Below are 22,529 nucleotides of genomic sequence, written 5' to 3'. Positions count from 1 at the left end.
CTCTCCAATTTTGGGGTCAGCAGTTTGCTCTATGTCCTCCATTCTCTTAGAAATCCAAGAAGAGTTGCCAATTTCTCTGCCTTTTACATCTGCCTGTTAGAATGAAGTGGTGACTTCCAAATTCCTTACATGGGAAACTGTAAGTTCAAATTATACATTTTAAAAGGGTACAATTTGTGGTATGTAAATTTTACCTCAATAAAAAAGATGTTTTGAAATTTTGGAGAAATAAAAACAGAAAAAGCTCCCACGCATTCTACGGTTTGTAACTCCGACAATATAGCTGAAAGCAGAAATTGGAGAGGCAATCCATCTCTTTACCCACTACCAACTCCTGTGTTTTCACTGAAAGCGTTAATGAATTACAGCATTTATTAGTATATCTTAATTAGGTGAAGGCAAGGAACGTCATTCAGTTACTCACAGACTCATCTCCAAGACACTTGATTATTTAGAGCCCTTGTTCTGTTCAGGCTCAATCATACCCATGAGTTCTTGGAAAACTAAATGAACACAAATCAAGGGTACATCATCTCAAAAGGAACTTGGGAACCTTCAGTTCAGTTGGGGTGGAAGTCCCAGAAAAAAAGAATTTTCTCAGTAGTACCTAGGTCTGTCCTATGGTCATCTTAGTGCAATTTCTGAAAAAAGAGGATGTTACTTTCTCAGAGTTAGACTAGTGAAATCCAACACTAGTTAATGGAAGAAATATGCCACATTAAGAAATAGATATAGGATTTCCGGCAAAGATGGAGTCCTAGACAGACATGCTGCATCTCCCTCCACAACTGAGAAGGAATACAACTACCTCAAAACTAGAGACAACCAGAAGTGCCAGAAAATTGAGCTGCATGGAAGTCCAACAAACAAAGATATAAAGAAGAAATACTCATCCAAACAGGTGGGAGGGGCCGAGCCAGGGTGGAGAGGACGCGGTGTATCGATGGCAGCAGTGGCAAGCTAATGGAAAGCACAGTCACACATTTTAAAAAGTCATGGGGGACACCTGGGGAGCATTCCCAGCTCCTCACCAGACTGCTCAGCTCATGGTTCCAGTGCCAGGGAAAATAAAGTCTCATTGCTTCTGACTGTGCAAGCCAGTGGGGGTTGGGGCAGGGGAAGAAACTACCAGTCTCTGAGCAGAGTCTGCTTGTTTAAAGGACCCCCACGGTCCTAGAACGTCCTCAGACCCACCCACTCTGGGAGGGATGGCTAGGGCAACAGCTAGAGAGGGGCCAGTCCCATACAGAAGTGGGAGAAGTGCCTGGAAAAGAAGTGAGTGCTGAGCAAGTGGCATTGTTCCCTCTCAGACCTCTCCCCTACATACAGAGCCACAATGTGGTGAAACGGGTCACCCTGTACTGACAAATATCTAAGGCTCCACCCCTTACAACATAACAGGAGCAACAGCTCTACTTAAGACACAGAGGCAAACACAAGAATCTGTCAAGATGAGGATACAGAGAAGTAAGGCCACAAAGGGGGAACGGATCAAGGTTCCAGTAGGAGACTAAGCAACAAGGAGAGAGCCAACCTAACAGACACAGAGTTCAAAACACTGGTGATAAAGATGCTCACAGGCTTGACAGATATGTCTAAGTATGGCAAACACAGAAGGGAAGAAGTGAAGGCTATGCTAAATGAAACGAAGGAAAATCCACACAAAACTAATGGTGAAGGGAAGGAAACCAGTGTTCAAATCAATGATCTGGAATATAAGGGAGAAAAACAGTCAACCAGTACAGAATGAGGAAACAAGAATTGAAAAAAATGAGAGGCTTAGGAACCTCTGGGACAAATTTAAACGTGCCAACATCCAAATCATAGGGATTCCAGAAGGAGAAGAGGAAGAGCAAGAAATTGAAAGCTTATGTGAGAAAATAATGAAGGAAAACTCCCCAAATTTGGCCAAGGAAATAGACACACATGTCCAGGAGGCACAGAGAGTCCCAAACAAGCTAGACCCAAAGAAGACCACACCGAGACACATCATCAGTAAAATGCCAAAGGTTCAAGATAAAAAGAGAATCTTAAAGCATCAATAGAAAAGTAGAGAGTTACCTACAAAGGGGTATCTATAAGCCTATAAGCTGATTTTGCAAAATAAACTTTGCAGGCAAGAAGGGCCTGGCAAGAAGTATTCAAGGTGATGAAAAGCAAGGACTTACAACCAAGATTACTCTATTCAGCAAAGCTATCATTTAGAATTGAAGGGCAGATAAAGTGCTTCCCAGAAAAGATAAAGCTAAAGGAGTTCATCATCACCAAGCTATTATTATGTGAAAGTCAAAGGGACTTACTTAAGAAAAAGAAGATCAAATTATGAACACCCAAATGACAACAAAATCACAACTATCAACAACTGAATCTAAAAAATAAAAACAAAATCCAACTAAGCAAACCAGAAGAGGAACAGAATCAAATGGGGATCATTTGCAGGGTTATCAATTGGGAAGGGGAAGGGGGAGAAATGGGGAAATGGTGCAGGGATTAAGAAGCATATTGACTGGTACAAAATAGACAGGGGGAAGTTAATAATCATATAGGAAAGGGTGAAGCCAAAGAACGTATATGCACAACTCATGGACATGAACTAAGGGGGGTGGGATTGCTGAAGGGAAGGGGAGTACTGGGTAGAGGGGAGCAAAGGGGGAAAAATTGGGTGTACTGTAACAACATAATCAATAAAATACACTAAAAAAAATCTGAGTTAAAAAAAAAAGAAATAGCTATAAATGTCTTCCCAATAAGAATTTTGAGAAACCCTTATTCATTATTAATTCATTCATACATATAACATATATTTATTGAGGACCCATATGTGCCAGTCACTGTGCCAAGTACTAAGGTATAATAAGCTTTCACGAAATTTATAATCTAGAGGGACTATCAAAGGTTCATAGTAAGTTTACACTTCACTGAACCTGGACATAATTGAAAAAATCAACAACCAAATTAACAATTGTAATGTATCAAGTTTTTATGACACAAATAATTAGTTGAGGGTAAATGTAGTAAAAAAAAATTGAACCCGGACTGTATGAACTTGGTAGTGTTTATTTAATACTCTTTGAGAAAAAGATAAGGGTAAGACACAAATATTCTAGCAACAGAGAGAAATGATATGATACAACAGTCATAGCTCCTTAAAAATTGACTTTCCTTAATTTTATTCCTCCAAGATCATACATTTTACTTTTTCCTAATTTTCTGTTTATCAAACACCTTTTAAACTTCAAATATATTTTCCCAGGAACCTTAACAACTTGAAAGGGGTAACTTAGCTAGCTATGATTGATGTATGAATCAAAATTTTGATGTATAATTTGATGGTGGACTGATGATGAGAATGTTTGAGATCTATGCAGTTCTAGAAAATGTGGTATATGTCCAATCTTCATCTCTCCAATGGGAGAGGCCAAAAAGAATTCCTTAAGGCAGGATGTTGGCGCATGAAGCCCACAGGTGAACACAGTATGTTGACTAAGGAAGAATAGGCTGTGAGGGGGTCTAAACATTGCCATACAAGCTAGGGTGCTTACAGAAAATCTCAGGAGTAAGGTTCACAGCTTAGCAGAGCTAGAGGACCAGGAATCACAAGAGCAAAACAACAAGTTAGGTAGTCAAAAAAAGAGATAGTGCCAAATTCTCGAGGCAACCAAACTAAGCCAGTAATTAAATTTGTATCCATTCCAGTATTGTTAGCATTGCTGGTATGGTTTAATAGGGCTGGAAAAGGACACTCTGAACCATTTTTCCAGAGGAGAAAACTGAAATGGCCCAATTTACACTGGAAAAGAACATGGGACCTTCTGATAGGCTTCTCAAGAGGACTTATATCCATTCTAATGTCTCAAGTATAGGAATTACCTAGGATATTGCGGGAAGTCTAGAACTTTGTCCTGAATATCACCAGCTTTCTTCAGTTATTGAGGCTGGTAGCTAGAATTCAGGGTTTAGGGAAACCTGGCTGAGTGTGAGGGGGGTAAAAAAGGACTGAACCCACAAGAAAGTCAGATGGACCCAGAAGGCCATACGGTTAAAGCTGACCATTCCTTCTATCTTGTACTAGCTGCTGGCAGTCTTCCTGTTTTTAGCATGTAAGGTGAGCTAATGTGTACAAAGGAGGGCCAAATGATATCTCAATTTTATGTCATACCTGACACCCAGCAATGAAAAGTATATTCTTTATATTGATTCTCAGTGTACAGGAAGGCATTTAGAAGATTCTCTAGGCTTCTCAGAGTACTCTAGATATCAGTCAGCTATTAGGGAGTTGGCATGAAATCCAGGCAAACAGTGGGGGCAAAAATTACAATATTATAAGAGAAGGCATTCTGGAGGAGAAAAGTATAAGAATATGTTTAAAGGGAATTGTGCAGCAGCTAGATAGTAAACCAGCTGATATATTTTAAAGTACCTGATTCATATACTCTGACCATTAACCCTGTATGTAGTGGATAAGTAAATGAAGATATAGAAAGCTTTGGACAGTATCCTGCAAACCAGGATAAAACTGGACATTACAGTCAGGAAGTTGAGTAGTTATTAAGGACAGAAGATCGCTTTGACAATGATCACCAAAGCCTGGTATAGATCGGGCCAATAAAGAGGATGTTGTATGCCATACTTATGAGACCATGCACTACCACTAGGATGGTATAATGACTATGAATGTGTACAGATCTACATTTATAGCACTGTGATGAGAAGATGAAGATGATGCCGGTTATGGTAGTGATGGTATACCAGGACATTTAGGAATGAGAAGTAGGCATACCTGTCATCCAGGTGTGACTCTTATCAGGGAGAATAGGAAATAGCACATTATAGGTTTCATGTATTTAGTCAACAAATACTGAGCCCCTATTATATGCTAGGCACTATTCTAGACTCAAGAGTATCTCGAATTGGGGTGAAAACGTCTATCCTCATGAAGCTTATGTTCTAGTGATGAAAGCAGATAATAAACTAGTCAGAAGTGATAAATGCTTTGAAGAAAAACAAAACAGGGCAAAGAAGCAGAGTGGCAAGGGTGTTATATTAAGTATAGTGGACTGGAAAAACCTTGCTGAGGTGACATTCTAGAAGACTGAACAAATGAGAGAGAAAACTGTAATGCCACTTGGAGGGACAGCTTTCAGGTGGAGAGAACAGCAAATGCAAAGGTTCTGAGGAAAGAAAAAAATCAGGAGCATCATACCAGAGGATCACTAAGATTTCTTTGGACTAGAATCAGAATTGCAAATGGACTACCATGCTGTGGTGAATTGATGTTGTGAAACATATTCAGCAATTAGGTGTGGGCTTCTCTCCAGATTGAAAGAAATACCTACCTGGTTTTCTCAATTCTACACAAGCCCTGAATCTCATCTAGTCGTTACCTGACTAATATACTATTATCTGTCTTTCTCCATTAGAATGCAAGGTCCATGAGGAATGACCGTAGGCATAGGTATGAAACCATGGTCTGCACTGGAGAGTCATCTTTAACTCTAGCTGGGGTAGGATGACTCCTGGAGACAAAGCAGCCTCCACCAGCCACTAATGTTAAAGTCACTGACAAAGGGCACTGGATTGAGACAATCAGTTCCAGTCCAGTAGTCCTGGCTGGGTAGCTCAGTTGGTTAGAGGATTGTCCCAATATACCAAGGTTGTAGGTTTGATCTCTGGTCAGCACACATACAAGAAGAAAACTATGAATGCATAAATAAGTGGAACAAAAAGTCGATGTTTTCATTCTCTCACTCTCCCCCTTTCTCTCTCTCTCTCAAATCAATAAATTAAAATAAATAAATAAATAATAATAAAGAAAGGAAGGCAGGAGGAAATGCAAATCTTGGGCCCTACCTGGGACCTACTGAATCAGAAACTCTGGGGGTGGGGTGCAGCAATGTGGTTTAACAAGCCCTACAGGTAATTCTAATAACACAATAAGGCTTGAGAACCACTGCTCCCAGTTGTGGAGGTCCAAGTACACTATCACTTGAAGAAAAAATCTGCATGTCTCAAAGGCCTAGAAAGCTCTTAAGGAGTCATTTCTACTAATTAGGATCAACTTCTTGAGAAAGCTAGCTCAGGGAAGAGGTGACAGGTAACAAAGGTAACAACATGATTCCTACTGTAGGTCGAAGACACTACTTTCAAGTTTTCACTAGGACAAAGGTAAACAAACTATTTAGCTGAGGTATGCAACCTCCATCTTGGACCAGATCATCTTTTCCTTTCCTTAAGGAAGTAAACTTTTGGGGATATCAGAGCAGAGAAGACAATCATTATGTAAGACAATCCTGGGAGTTTTCTACTTCAGATCTGCTAATACCCCATCCATAATAATGTGGAAGGCTTAACTATTCAGTAACTATATGATCCAAGGAATATACCTCTAGGCTCTCAAATCCATTTCCCTGAGTTAACTGAGAGGTAGTTTAATAGGGGACTGCCAGAGTAGGGTGCTCCAAGATGACATATAAGATCATCTCTATTAATCAATGAAAGATAAAAAAATGTTCCACAGGTTTAGTGGTATCCTTGTATGTTTGACTAGAAGAAGAGCAGATATCTGTAAGGCTATTTTCCCATTCAATGATCTTCCCAATTCAATTGACATTATAAGAGCCCTGAGAGTTTTAGCTTCAGGAAAACAAAAATTCTCAGGAGCTGGTCCGGGAAGGTTGGGATCTGAAGCTTAAGATTGATATTAAGGCAATCTTGGCAGAGACAGAACTCCCACTGATTTTCCTTCAGCAAGAATGCAGGTTCTTGGATCACTATAACATAGCATTTATATATGGAGAATCTTGTCTCTGGTGCAGAAAACAAGTATACCTGCTTAGAAGGAACTTGGGCTGTGGGGAGCAATCATCTCTACATATCAGTTGCACTCACAATACGAGGGTAACTTTGCACCTCGGTCTGCATAAGCCTCCTATATTTCTGTATACTGTCAAAAGAACAGAAGGGTGGTGGGGGCATGGGCAATGCTGGTGACAGGTAGCCTAGATGAAGTAAAGAATATGATAGTATGGTCTGTGTTTCCCAGGAGAAGCTGTAGCACAGAGGACAGCACTATCTTCGCATCATCCTCTATTTGCTGCCCAGTAAGAAGTAGGCTCAGAAGTCACAGGTTACCAACCAAGGCTTGCTGCCCACCAGTGAATAGGAATGGTTTATGCACAGGGGAAGCTTTGATAGCAGTTGAATCTGCTGGTTCCAAGCCTGGCCCAAAGGCTGCCTCTGAGCCTTTGTCCTAGAGGTAGATGCCCACCACTCATGGCTATTTGGGAATGCCAACCATCTTTCTTTACAAAGGCTATGGGATTAGGTGACTCACTCCCTTGCTGTGCCCCAGTGCAGGACCAAATGGTTTCCTTATGTTGGGAGTTGATCCTCCATAGGTCAGAAACACACACACAAAGCCTGCCTCATCACAGCACAGGAATAGCTATCTACACTTTTGGGAAGGAGCTGGAGAAAATAACAGCTGCAGCTGCTTCCCTGTCAGGTGTATGACTAGAAACAAAATGTGTTCCATTCTTCTTGAGGACTACAGCTCAGCATCTCCATGTGTAGCTTCACTTAGAGCAAGGAGCAGAACATCTTGGAGAGAGTCCCTGTGATTTTTCCAGGCTGGCAGCAGCAACATAGGAATATCAGGCCAGGATTTTCTGGAGTTTTGGCATCAGTAGCTTTGGGCTCGCCTTTGCCAATAGAATTGCATTGCCTAGATGTGAGAAATGAAGCAAGGCAGTGGCATTATCCATCCCACTAGAGCAGGTAACTACTCTTTTCCCTTTTAATCCCTCCTCAATTCAGGAGCCAAAATGATCTTTTAAAAACACAGATATGATCCTGTCACCCTTTAGTGATTTCCCATAGCTCAGGAGTGGTAAGACCTAGAAGCCATAGCATGATTCCTTTCCGGTGCAATGTTTATAGTTCACTCTCTAGCTACTCTTCCCCTCACTCATGTCATACAGACTTTCTCTTCTCTTCCAGCAAGCCAAACTCCTTCTCATTTCAGAGCCTACCACTCCTTTTCTCAGAAAGCTCTTCTCTTCTCTTTACTTGGCTAATGCATACTCATCTTTCAGGTCTTCCTGAGAAACGGTTTCTCTGACATCTCAGTCCAGATCAGGTCCCTGTTTTATACTGATTATATGGTTGGTAGGTATTATTTTCCTTCATTGTACTAGCACCATTTTAATTATTTAACCCTGTGTGTGATTATGTGATTACTATCTTATTCCCACAAAACTATAAACTTCATAAGGGCGGGCAATGTACCTATTTTGTTTACAGTGCCTTACACAGTATGTGCACATTTTCTTGGAAGGAACAAAAGGAAGGATGGAGAGAAGGAGGGAGATAAGAAAGAAAGAAGGAGGAAATGAAATAGGGAAGCAGGCAGGGAGCAGGCAGAAAAGGAGGAATGGAGATCCCAGTGAGACTAATTGGGAAGATATTTGATTCTTCATCTCTAGTAGGAAAGCTGGAAGATGCTTAAAGGCAGAAGATGAGCATCAGAATTTTTTCCATGGAATAATGCTCAGTTCAAACCACAGAAGTAGGTCCAAATGAGTCATCAGAGCATAGTGGGTCTGAGGTGAGTATTAGGTATCAAGCAAAATAAAAATAAGAAAAACAGGGAAGATGAGAGCAAATAATACATAATCTATACAAATTCAAGGAATTGTAGGACAAGGCACCAGCTGGGCTTATGTCTTGTACCTAGTGGCTTTTTATGCATGGGCAAAGAAACATCTGATTAAAGGAACATAGACCGCACACATATTTGCTATATGTGGACAAAAAAGGGGCCACATAGTAAACTTGACAAATTCAGAAAATGAAAGTTACCACATAGGATGGTCTGAACATAAAAATTCCTCAAAGGGGCTTATAGCAGGTAGTCACATCCTAGGCCTATAGCTTTCTTTCTTTTTCTTTTCTTTTTTCTTTTTTGAAGATTTTACTTATTTATTTTTAGAGAGGGGAGGGAGCAAGAAAGAGAGGGAGAGAAATATAAATTGGTTGCCTGTTGCAGACCTGTCCCACAACCCAGGCATGTACCCTGTCTGGGTATCAAACCAGTGACTTTTCAGTTCATAGGTCAACCCTCAATCCACTGAGCCATACCAGCCAGTGCTATAACTTTCTTGATAAAGGTCAATCTTTACTTAAGTAAAACTGTCTATTGTCTTTTTGCATCTAAGATAATATCCCTTTGGAATATCAGAGTAATCTCTTTTTCAAGATCCCTCAGGGCATACCCACAGCACCAGAGCAGAGACCACAGAACTCCTCATTGTTATGTTGTTCCCTGAATATCATCTCTATGTGCTGTAAATGCTCATTGTTAACTATCCTATACACACCAATGTAAAAGAAGTACAGTAGTCCCTCTCTATATCGCGGTTCACTTATTGCAGCCTCACTGTATTGTGGGATTTTTAAAAATATTATATTTAATTATTTATTGCAGATCTTTTGCTATATCGCAGGATTTTGCGGTAATGTATACGTATGTTGTTAAAGTTATGTAGGTTTAAGAGTGTAGAATATGTTTAAGAACATAAATAGTGTTTATAAAAGTGTGGAAAAGGTTAATAAGGGAGTGGGAAAGGTTAATAAGGGACTGGGAACGGTTTGTAAGTGTGTGGGAAGGATTTATAAAGCCTTAAAATATATATAATACTAAAATAAGTGTAAGGTTCCTACTTCATGGATTTTCACCTATTGCGGGGGGTCTAGAACATAATACGCGTGATAAGTGAGGGAATACTGTAAGCATTTCTCCGTTTTACTCTTCATCCAATCTCAGAGATTTCCTCACTTTGCTTTCTCCTGCCTCCCTAATCCATCACCAATAAATTTCATGTAACCCTCCTCCAATACACCTTTCCATATTCCTCCCCTTTGTTTAACCACATGCCTCACCATTTTCCAAAACAGGTGTGATTTCCATGGTGTCTGGATCATCCATAGTATCTAGACTCTTCAAAACATCTGTCTCGGGTGGTGGCTTTTGTATGAGCATGCTGGAAGTTGAAGCTTCCCCATCTGAGAAACAATATCTTTAGGTCACCCGCAAGGTGGGATTCAGGAAAGGGAGTGCTTCTTATTCACTTTCATTTTCTCTATGCCTCTCGGCTATCCAGGGCCTTTTTCTCATAAATTCAGTGGAAAGGTAGAGAAGTGATGACTCTTCTAAACAACTATCCTACCTCAAAAAGGTTCTATTCCTTTGACACAAATGGGAAAAAGCAGAATATGTAACTAGATTCTTTGAGACTGGGATAGAAAAGCCAGTTTTCTTCGGAGTCTTTTATTTTACAGGTTTTGGAATATCAGTTACAATGGCAACAAGAACTCCCATAGATGAGCTCAGAAAGACTGAAATAATTCACAAAGGACAAGAAACCAACTACCAGCTCATGTACTAAAAATCTCATTCTCCCCTAATTACCAAGTCCTCCTTATCTGTAGGGCTTATCCCCACATATCAGGCCAAAAGGTCACCTGATATTTACCAGGAAAAAAATATGACTGAGCAACATGTATTTTATCATAGTGGGGGTGGAATAAACAAGGCCAGTTGATGCTTAAAGCCTGCATTTACACGAGTAAGTCTCATATCCTCTATTGAGACTCTCTTCAAGAGAGCCCATTCTGTCACTGGAGTATGATCAGGAGACAATGGTACCTGTTCTCTCAGGAGTCCTGACTAACTGGCGAGACTGAATCACACACATGAAAAATTTCAGATGCAATTCCTCTTTACGCATGGCTATCTCCTAGAAATAAAGAGTTTAATACAAATGAACAAATTTGTGAAATGATTAAGATGGACAAAAGTGGCACAGACCAAGTATGCTCAATACTAATAGGCCTTACAACCTGACAGTCTAAAATTCAGCATATGAAGTGTTACAAATAACCTGCGTTTATACTTTTGACATGCAAGATCCACTGAGCTCAGCGAGCATCTCCTTTTCCCAGCTGCTAAGAGTAGCTAAAAGGCTAAGGGCCTCCAGAGGCTGCCATTCCTCAATTCTGAGCTCAGACTGTGGCTCTCATCTGGGTCTAGAGTACCTACTAGGAAATACTTCTCCTAGACTTCTCGACAGGGCCTGGGTCCAGAGGCCTAACGAGTCGAGAGGCTTGGTTAAAAGTCTGAATGAACAAACATATTGCTTCCCATTATTTTCTCTTAAAAAAGTACGGCACAGATCCCAGGCTAATCAATTTAGTCACAGGAACAACACCAAGGCCATTTAGTTCTTCAGAGGGCAGACCCCCTTGGTCCTTTCCTCTCTTTACTCAGAAAAGTAGATCTCTGGTGGACCCCCCAAGAACTTTCCTCACACCTAAACCTGTTTTTCAAACTCCTCCAGAGTTCTGGAAGGTTCTACATGTTTAGAGTCTAACCTATACCAATCCCAAGCTTTTATTTGTTTTCTTTTTCTTCTTTTCCCAAATGACCAACCAAGCGTGATGTGGTGCATAGTATGCAGGACTACAAATTAAGAAACTTGTTTCCTAATCCCAGATCTGCCATGTGCTTTTTAACTTTGGGAAATGACTTCACTTCTCTTAAACTATAAGACTAAGCTATCTGCAAAATCCTGTACAAGTACTAACGTTCTGTGATTCTTAATAAAACACATTATTGCCTGAGATAGATTTAGCTTTCAGGTCTGCATCTGCCAACGTGGCCACAGGTGCCCAAGGGTGAAGGGGCACAGAGAAAGCTTCCACGGAAGCCAGAAGTGTAAGCAAAAATCACCCAGCGGAACCAGAAAACGGCAGGTAAGAGGATGGGGGGAACTGAGAAAAGAGAAGGACGAAAGGCACACTAACAGTCTAATCCGAGAACAAGAAAAAGCCCAACTGAAAGGGAAACAGAGAAATTATGACTAGAGCCTTATATGCTTCCTTGGTGTCTGAGGCCTCGCCATACTGCGCAGGCGTTCCGCGAGTCCTTAACTGTGCTCTTTGACCTCCCGCCCAACCCCCTTCCTCCGCAGCCACCAAGCGGCTCTTCCGGTATTGTGGAGGCGGTTCCGGTTCGCGGCCGTTCCCGGGTTTTGCGTTCCGCGCCCGGCCGGAAACCCCTTCGTATAGCAGCCGGTTCCGGTTCGGTGAGTGGCGGCGGGAAGCTGGGGGAGGGGTGAGGATGGAGGGAGCTTGGGCCGGGAGGCAGTGCAGCTCTGGACCCGGCAACCTGGGCTGGCCTAGGCGAAAGTGGGGACAGCTTTGGGGACGGTGCTTTTTCCTCTGCCCCGCCCCCTGGGACCACCTCCCCTCCCCCCTGATGTCCGCGGGCGGCGATCTGACCGGTGCCGGTTAGTTAGGCTCCCAGAGGTCGTTTCTTCAGGCCTTTTTCTCTTGGACGGTGGGGAGACGGTCTCCCTGCCGTAACGGCAACCCCCATCTCAGCGTCCAGTTCCCCTTATGGGGGAACCGGCCCGTTGGGATTTCGGGGCTTTCCCGCCAGAGCAGGGTCATCTCTCACAGGAACGCTCTTTTCACCGGGAAGCTCTGCTTCCTCTTACACTTACTTCATCTCCCGCCTTCCTTCAGACCTGAATGATATGGCTCGACTACTTCTGCGTCTCACGTAAACATTTCTCCAACTCTTTTACTCTGTGGTATCTCCCTGAGATGTGATATTTCCAGTGCTACCACCAGAGAGAAGCGTCTGGACCCTCCTGCCCAGGTTATGAAAATCCCCTTAACTGCCACTTACCTGGCTCATCGCCTTCTGGTAATTCCCTTGAACCGTCTCTTGCTTGGTGTACCCTAACGTGGTCTCTCTGGATATATGCCCAGTTTCTCTTGAGCTTGGTGATTTCTGCTTATCGGTGCCTCTGCAGTATTTGCACTTATCTTGTTGGCAAAAACTTGCTCCTTTATCACTTTCAGGTCAGCCTTGTTAAAGTCATTTCACTTCACGTTGGTACACTTAATTATATTTGGGGTGATGGTGCTTCTTATACAATTTATGTAAAGCCTTTTATAGGCTACCACTACTTGACTTAAGGTCCTTGTTCTAATTAGATATTCTGGATGGAATAGACTGCATCATCTCCTAAATCTTTTTCTTTAAAAATATAATCTATGTTAAGGACACGTATTGAAAGATAACTTACAGTAAACTTGAAATTACTATTACAGGGAAACCTTAAGCATGATTCCTTAACTTTCTTCCAATTGAGAGATTCCCATCCTCCCTCTTACCCCCCAGGTTCCACTGTGGAAGCCTCATTCGCTTTGTCTTCTGAAGCCTCATTCATTTTTATCTGATTCCAATTAATTATCCCTACTGCAAAGATGGTCTTCGTATCACCCATCTGATGAGTTAAATCTACAGGGAACAAATGGATTGAAAAAAACAGGTTCTGCTACTTCAGGCCAGGTGATGTAACTCTTAACTACTGCTTTGGAAGTCTTTTCTTTACCTGACTCCCACACCTCCCAATTGCACCACCTTTTTATTTTCTTGCTATAAGTCTCCATTTATGGATGTGACTTCCTCCAGTAGACAGTAAGCTTCTCAGCAGCAGGGACCAGTTCTTATTTTTTTAATCCCCAGTACCTTGTATGTAATTGTTCAGTAAATGTTTGTGTGTGAAAGTTAGTGCTTAAGGTGTTAGAGTGTTAAAAGTGTTCCAGGCATTAAAGACTAATTGGAAGAAATTGCATATAAAAGTATCAAAAACAAAAACATGATGATATAAAAAAAAAATTGTATCATATACAGAGTTTTCCAGAGTTCAGATTAGGGTGATTCACACGATCACTTCCACACCCTTTTCATATCATAAATTGTTCTAACTGCATCTTGGTTCTGGATAAAGCCAATTGTACAGTGGTTCTCTACAGTATGTATTTTCTAGTAACTTTATAGCTCTAAACAGTCTCTTTTATAATCACCTCTTTGCATGTATGTAAGCTTATAAATGTTTTATCATACTAGTTACATTCTGTTGCTCTAAGGACTTAGCCCGTTTTTTTCTTTCAGATTTCCTATTCTGTTTGGTTACTAACTTGAATTCATCTGAATATATGTAACTGCTTATGTTCTTTCAGTAAAATAAATGACCAATGTGAACTAGGAAATGCTTGCAAGAATTTGGTGGCATCCAAAGGTTCCAGATCCAGCATTTCATGTTGAATCTTGGGGTTAAATATCCCTTCTCCCAATGTAACTGCAAAGTGGCAAAAAGAAAGTACCATGGGCACACTGGAGAAGTTATGTGTATTAAAATGTAAATTGGGGGCTTTAATTATTAAAATCATGAAACAGCAGGGATTCCCCAGAGTTAGCTAGGCATTACTTTTATATGCTGAAGTGTATGAATCCTTGAAAGGGGATATGTTAAAGGATGTGAAGGCTTGTGATGTTTGTTGAAAGCACATTGGTTTGAAAGTCAGGATACCTGGATTTTTGTTTTCCCATTACTCCATTTGTGTAATTTTAGGCAAGTCACTTAACCTCTCTGGACATAATCTCTAAAATTCTTTGATTTCTTGTTTGTTTCCCTAAAATTCTTTGATTTCTTGTTTGTTTCCCTTTTTACATCTACCTTAGTAGTGCAAAAGAAGTTAAAATGGGTGTTCTGCTGGGCAACAGGCTTTAAAATTGGCCTTCTTAATACAACAAAAAGACTAGTGATGACAATTATGAAATGGCCTGATGGAGTGAGATGTGGAAAAGCCACTGCTTAGATGATAGGATTCTTTTCCCCTTAATCTGAGACCCAGGGACTTCTGCTTTATTAAAAAAGAAAGAGGTGGAAAGAGTAATTGGAAGAATTCCCAGGTAGAAGCCTTTTGTTAAGTGAGCATTTGCAAACGTATTTAAAGCCTAAATTTAAGGCTCAAATTCTTTGGGAATCCTCTGGCAAGTCTAGGTAATCAAATGATTACTCTATTTAGTCTGTAGCTGTGCCAGAAAAAGCTGAAGCAGTCTTTCTTTGTGTGTGCTCTTCGTTATTGTGACCATAAAGAATACCTGTTATCATCAGCCTGTCTCCTTAGTAGGTTGAAGCCCTGATATTGCTAAGTACTCAATCTTTTTAAAAATATGATAGGATTATGGATATTATAAGTGTGAGTATTATCATCTATTCCTAGTCTCTTCTTGGAAATCTGCCAAGAAGCATGTGTACCATGGGGATGTTTATTAACCTAATTCCAAGTAGATAGGCTTTTAACTTCCTTTTTCTGGGAATATTAGATCCATCAGAGGAGAAAGTAATTTCATATGGGCAAAAGGGCTTTGGTTTTTAGCAGTTTGATTAACAATGGGGGAGAAAGTTCTTAGTACAACTGTGAAGTATTCCTTGACTGTCCTCAGAATGTCAGTAGCTTTATGTTTGGCTACTGAGTAAGATGTGTATGGAAGACAAGTCTATAGGACCACCACAAGATCTATCACTTGTTTATGAAATGGTTTAGCGTGAGGTAGTAGGAGCAATGGAGAGGGGATAATTTCTAGGTTGTAATTTCAATGTAGTCACTAACCAACTTGATGACCATATACAAATTAATATCCAATGGGTTGGCTTTCCCAGCTTGTTTCTTGCTGTAGTATTCTGTGGTTCTGTAGTGGTCCATAATTGTTTAGTATAGCATGGATTGCAGAAATGTTTGGAACTGTCTCAGGCCAGTTTTAGTTCTTATCTCTTCCCATCAAGTCAAATCTTACCGTGTTATGTTTTTCTCAGCTAAAAACACAAATATCACTTCTTTGTGGCTTCCTGTTTTATGATCAAATTAAGGAGATGTTTCAGTGAGTAACATTTCTGTTTTCTGTCTTATTTTATAGGATTTTGTATCTCTGCTACAGTCAGTGATGTGAAAAGACCTGACATGGGTAAGACTATGAAGTAGTCATTCAGTCCTTCTAGTTACTCTGATTAATTAAGCTGGAGTAAAAGAATGGGTTTTCCTAACATTTTTTATATTTGCATTTTTGTGCTTAATAATTTTAAAGACGATCTCATACTAATTATGTAATACAGTATACCAAACAATTTTTATTTTGGCTAACATTGTTTATAACATTTTTCGTAAGTATTTTCTCATTCATTGTATTGAAAAAGCCAAATACATACTAACAGACATTTACTATGTGCCAGGCCTTGTTCTAAGTATTTAAATATATTCATCTAATTTTTTTACAATCACCTTACAAGGGCACCTGTAGTATCTACAAAATAGGTATTATTATTATTCTCACTATATCAATGAGGAAACTGAGACACAGAGATCAAGAGACTTGCCCAGGGTCACATAACTAACTGGCAGAGCCAGGATTTAAATTCAGGTAGCCTGGTTCCAGAGTCCTTGTCCTTTAGTGTACTGTGTTATATTGGGTTGGCCAAAAAGTTCATTTAGTTTTTTCTGTACAATGACTCTAGTAACGCTTAGTTGTCTTTAACTTCATTTAAAACAATTTTGTTAGGTTGTATTGTGACAGCTGTCATGTCAACATGCATTTTTTTAAAAAACTTATGAAATTGGTGAATTTTTGTGTAACCATCTTAATATTGAAGATAGAACAATATGCAACATTTTCAGCATGTTATGCTTTACTATTTCAAGAAAGGTAAATACACAACTAAAACGCAAAAAAAAAATTTGTGCAGTATATGGAGAAGGTGCTGTGATTGATTGAACATGTCAAAAATGGTTTCTGAAATTTCTTGGTACTACTGACGTTTTAGCCAAATAGTTCTTTTCTGTGGGGCTGACTTATACATTGGAAGACGTTTAGCAGCACCCTGGCCTCTGCCCACTAGAAGCCAATAGTGGGAGATAGCTGACATACTCAAAATATCCAAATCAATAAAATGAAAAATGTGTCTTATTTTATAGAAAAAGTCTAAATGGACTTTTTGGCCAACCCAGTACTTTCTTCTATATGATAAATAATTTGATTAAGGTAAATTTTAAATTTTATTTAGCTAGTGGCACTGACTGGAACATTTTGCACTATTCATAGTACTTCATGTCTGTAAAGGGGATCAGTATAAGGTCAGGACTAGTAGCCAAAATGAGAATAGGTTGAAAATCTATACAGTTAAATCTTATTCTCTCTGCTCCTTTTCAATTCACATTAGTCTTACCTCTAGTTTTTGTTTTTTCCTTTTGCTTTGTCTATCTCCTCTCTCTGTCTCTCTCTCTCTCTCAGTCATTTGTTTACCTTTTTTCTCATTGATGATATTGTAAATCACTGAGTTCCCTTATTCTTATTTGTTCCTATTCTACCTCTTTCATAACAAAGTAATAAAGATTTCAAAAAATGTTTTTAAAATAAGATTCTGCCATAATATTACAGCAATTGAGCTGATGTCTGTTAAGAACCACATGAGAAAATGTTGCTTTTTGCAGAAAAATTTTTTTGATGATTTTTTTATTTTAAAAAATATACTCATTTTGTTTTGTTTTTAAAGATTTTACTTATTTATTTTTAGAGAGAGGGGAAGGGAGGGAGAAAAAGAGGGAGAGAAACATCAATGTGAGAGAGATGCCCTGGCTGGGAATCAATCCAGTGGCCTTTTGGTTTGTGGGCCGGCACTTAATCCACTGAGCCACACCAGCCAGGGCTCATTAATTTTTAAAGCACTCCTTTGAGTTAAAACAGAAGAAATAAACTAATGTTAACAAGTGTTTGTTTTTTGAATGATGAAATTTTCCCCCCATTTTCTAATACTTAAAATTTATATACAGCTAAAACATCAAAGAATTTCTTTTGGGAAAATTTCATTATTTTTAAAAGTTCGAATTTAGCTATTGTTATACTTGTACAAGTTTTGAACTATTTGGTAGATGATCTCAATTAATTCCAAATGAGTCAGTTTTTGCACATGAGCCCCTCTTTTTGACAGTTTTGAGATTCCTTGCCAGTGGTTATTTATGAAGGAGTTGTTTTATTTAAACGTAGGGCTGGTCTTTGGGAATCATTTTTATTAGGTGAAAAGATTGGTTCATAGCAAACTAGTTATTAAAGAATTCTGTGAGTTGAACTAATCTGACTCTTTTTCCAGATGATATTGCTGATAGGATGAGGATGGATGCTGGAGAAGTAACTTTAGTGAACCACCACTCCATATTCAAAACCCATCTCCTGTCACAAACAGGTTTTCCAGACGACCAGCTTTCACTTTCTGACCATCAGGTTAGGAATAATTCTTCCCTTAATTAATGAGTTACTTTGACTTAAGTTTTCATTTGTTGTAGTATAAATGCCAAACTCAAAAGTAAAATTGTATATATAAATTTTTTAGAATTAATGATTCTAATGTTTGGAATTCTGTTTGATATATTATAGTTAAGACAAGAACTAAGCTATGCATGAATTCTTTGACAACAGTACATTTGAGAAAACTCTTTATTATTTCTCTGAACATTACAATTACCACTACCGAGATCTGTGTTGTTTTAAACTAGAATCTTAAAATTGCCGAACATTAAATGGTGTGTGTATATTTGTAAATATATAGCAGCTCAGAGATTTCTCTGTGCTATAAAGCTTATGTTCTCAAAGGACCATTCTTAGAAGTGCAGAATTTCAGGCTTCACTCCATATCTGCTGAATAAGAATCTACATTTAAAAAAATTTCCAGCTGATTTATATGCACATTAAAGTTTAAGGACCATATTAATAAAGCAGCCTTTCTCAGTAGGAAAGCCATTACAAATTTGTAAGAGGCAACTTTTTGCTGTGTGAATCTGGCCTAAGCATAGCAGAATGTTTAGCATCCTTGGCCTCTGTGTGGTAAATAGCTGTAGCATCTGTTCCCAATAATTATTTTAATAACTAAATATATATTCACACATTTCCAGATTTATACTGTGGTACAGCACCACCCTTGATTAAAAACTCACTTTTCAAAATAATCAAAACCAGGTCGATTTTGTCTGCCTTTTCAATATATGATACAACTGGTTTTCAGAACAGGATATGCTAAATGCACATTTACCTTCTAATGCCTATTTTTTCTCCTTGAAGCCTTATCATTTCATCAGCTTGTGTGTTTTCCTTATTAGTTTAATTTGTTTAATTTATAATATATATAAATATAATTATATTGAATTCTGATATGTGTCATAATCTTGTTTAATGATACATTTTCTTTGAAAATATGATTTAAGAAAAATCTTCTGTTTTGTTTAGATATTACCTTCCAGGCAAGGAAATTTGGACCGATCCTATACATGTTCTACAAGAAGTACAGCTTATAGTCCAAATTATTATTCAGGTATGACACATTACTTGGAGTCAAGACATTTATACCTTTCAGGTTTCTTTCTAGCATATCATTTGTGTTTACCATCTCTAAAATTATGAAAGCATTGTCCAAAACAAAGTAGCATTTTCTCCACTAAAATGTCATTTTAAGTAGTTGGGGGTGTGTGTGTGTGTGTGTGTGTTTGTTTGCTATACTTTACTGATCTAGTCTCAACTAAATATTTTTTAATGGAAAAGTTTTTTTTTTAATCTAATCCCCGTTTTACTCATATGCCATTGTAAAAAGTACTACAGCTTTTTCGTTTTAGATATGTATATGTGATGTAAAAGATAATTGTTTTGTATTGATATAATGCTCAGAGCTAGCCTATTTCTATTCTGCTTGAAACCATGAATTCTGAAAACTTATTTCTGCCCAAGTTTATCCCTCCATCAGGGCAGGAAATGTTAACTATATGTCTCTATCTAGCACCTGCCACAGCCATGCTTGCATATTCAAGGGCTTGCCTATTTAACTTGTGATCCATGACAGAAGTCAGCATTCTGTAGGTTCTTCTAGCCCCTGGTCTGCCTGACTTTTCATCTTCCCTTCCTAAGGTTTGGATTTCCAAAGATCTTCTAGCTGTGTCTTGGGGAAACGGAGTTCTTGTTCATTAGCATCCTGGCAGTATGACCCAGGAAGATTATAGTGTCTTCCCAGGTCTTTTCACTCCTCTTGCTTCACTTTTCTCTCGTTACCACAAATACGGAATATTAGTAATACCATTAAACCTGCCTTAATGGAATTTTTATAAGGATAAACAGATAATAAATATGAAATGCAAATAATAATTATTGTTACTTGGCTTCCTCAGGATTCTTTGTCAACAAGATGAGATCTCCTCTCCTAAAAAGATGTTAGTATGATGCTCTTTTAGATTTATATTATATCTAAATGTCATTTAGGTGGGTGGTAACTTATCGCAGGCACTGGATTTCCTCTCCTGAGATGGGAAATGGTCCCCACATAGTATGTACATAATTTGTATAGAAAAATCAGTTAATTTGATTCAAAAGTAACTTTGCCATTATTATTCAAAAATCCTGGCCCTGGCTGGTTTGGCTTAGTAGATTGATCCCCCCTCAGCCTGTAATTCAAAAGTTCGCTGGTTTTGGGCACATGCCTGGGTTGTGGGCCAGGCCCCTGGTTGGGGGCATGCGAGAGGCAACAGATTAATGTTTCTCTCCCTCTTTTTTCTCCCTCCCTTCCCCTCTCTCTAAAAATAAATTAATAAATAGATAAGAAAAATTCTTCCTGATGAGCAAAGAGCCTGAAATCTGGTTTGATAGCTCATTATTAATCCTAGGGGAAAGACAGTTGAGTGGATAATGAAATCAGATCATTAATATTTCCATTTGAACTCAGGTTGTGTTTCCTTGTAATGTCATATGCTGATATACCATTGGACAAAATATTTGCTTTTAGTTAAAAATAATTGCTCAATAATAAGCAATTATATGAGAAAATTATACTCAAAATCTCCTGACCATAATTCAACTCTTCCTTAACTCTGTTGCCTTTTCTTATTTTTACCTCTGTGTGCAGTCATAGTATACATTGTATGTGATGGTACATATAATCTTTTTTCTGGCCCAATATTTTTATTTTTATTTTTCATCTGTTTATATGTGATCCATCATATTTACCCTTTTCTGTTGATTTCTAATCTATTGAGTTGATATGCACATTCACAATTCTTTATGTTCAATTCCAAATCCAAAGGCTCTGAAAACTAAAAAGTTTTTTCATAATTATTTGGCATCACAACTTGACCTCAGTTTATTCCTTTGCAAAACTTACATGAACTAACATGAAACTATATTTTGTCTTTTATCTACCTCTGTAAATATGAGTATATATTTTACGCATGTATATAAAATATGTTTGATTACACTGTACTGCTTCAGATTATCCTTGAAAGTGTTATGTAGTATATTCCAGGTTATCTTTCTAAAATTCCAAAATTTTTAACTCAGAAGCAACCCAAGGGGCTACAGTTTAGGATAATGGGCCTTTGCCTTCATTTGCTTTATGGTTTAGCTCTCCTTCACCCTTGCCATTTTCAGCTATTATAAATCATATGATTTTAAAACATTTATATATGTAGTGTTTTTTTCTTTTAAGTTTCAGTAAACCTGTGATGCTCATAAAGATATAATCTCAGGTCATCTCAAATCATCATATTCTTGACTATGGCGATAGTTAATCACATTTTTGGCTTTCTTGTCAGTTATGTGAATCTTGGGAGTTACATTTTTCCTATATTTGTCCTTATACTACAAGTTGATCCCCATATTGAAATCTAACACTGACGGCCTTAGCCAGTGTGTGGCTCAGTTGAAGTGTTGTCCTGTAACTGAAACGTTGCAGGTTTGATTCCATGTCAAGGCACAGGACCTAGGTTGTGGACTTGATCCCTGATCCCTGGTCTGAGTGCATGTTGGGGTCAGCTGATCAATGTTTCCCTCTCACATTGATGTTTCTCTCTCTGCCTTCTCCTATCTAAAAGCAATGAAAAGAAAATGCTCTCAGGTGAGGATAAAAATATTTTTACACCTATGTTTTATATTTTATAGCTCATTTAAAGGCTTATCTTTTTAGGAAGAGAAAAAAATTCCAATAGTTACTGTATTCATGATGTTGAATAGAGACTAGCAACAGTGAATAGTAAAGCCACGTTGAAATGTGGATGCTGAGCTATTAGATTTATTCCCTAAATTATAGCCTGAAGCAGTTTGCCTCTACCAGGTTTCATCTAGGCCCTGACAAAGCAAACATGGCACATCACAGACCTATAAGGTCACTCTCTAACAGTCAGAATTAAAAAAAATATTTTAAGATTTTACTTACTTTTAGAGAGAGGGGAAGGGAGGGAGAAAGAGAGGGAGAGAAACATAAATGTGTGGTTGCCTCTCGCACGCCCCCAACTGGGGACAGGGTCTACAACCCAGGCATGTGCCCTGACTGGGAATCGAACTGGTGACCCTTTGGTTTGCAGGCCAGCACTCAATCCACTGAGCCACACCAGCCATGGCCAGAATTTTAAATCTTGAGTGCCAAGGGTCTGTACACCTTTTTCTTATGTCTTTAATTCAAATCTTTTTACCGTGTACTTTCTAAAAGTTTCTTTGCCATATCCATTCCAACTCCTTGCACATCCTACAGAATTTTGTCTGTGTTATCTCCTTTGGATGTGTTCTTTTCTGATAATTCCCACATTGATTT

The 22,529-nt window shown here is 38.8% G+C and overlaps 1 protein-coding gene across 1 annotated transcript in view; it reads left to right on the top strand.

The window, feature by feature from the left end:
- Positions 1-15,839: 15,839 nt before the first annotated feature.
- The window catches only part of SENP1 (SUMO specific peptidase 1), a 53,549-nt gene continuing 46,859 nt past the window's right edge, over positions 15,840-22,529 (top strand). The window contains exons 1-3 of the mRNA XM_090273068.1: positions 15,840-15,883; positions 18,060-18,190; positions 19,190-19,274. Coding sequence (XP_090129194.1) covers positions 15,880-15,883; positions 18,060-18,190; positions 19,190-19,274 — 220 coding nt within the window. The 5' untranslated portion in view covers positions 15,840-15,879. The remainder of the gene's footprint in view (positions 15,884-18,059; positions 18,191-19,189; positions 19,275-22,529) is intronic.

Source organism: Furipterus horrens, unplaced genomic scaffold (genome assembly GCF_987537825.1).
Source record: "Furipterus horrens unplaced genomic scaffold, mFurHor1.1.pri manual_scaffold_4, whole genome shotgun sequence".
NCBI classification, from domain to species: domain Eukaryota; kingdom Metazoa; phylum Chordata; class Mammalia; order Chiroptera; family Furipteridae; genus Furipterus; species Furipterus horrens.
Note: the sequence above shows the minus strand (reverse complement) of the source record. Positions and strands in the feature narration are given on the sequence as shown.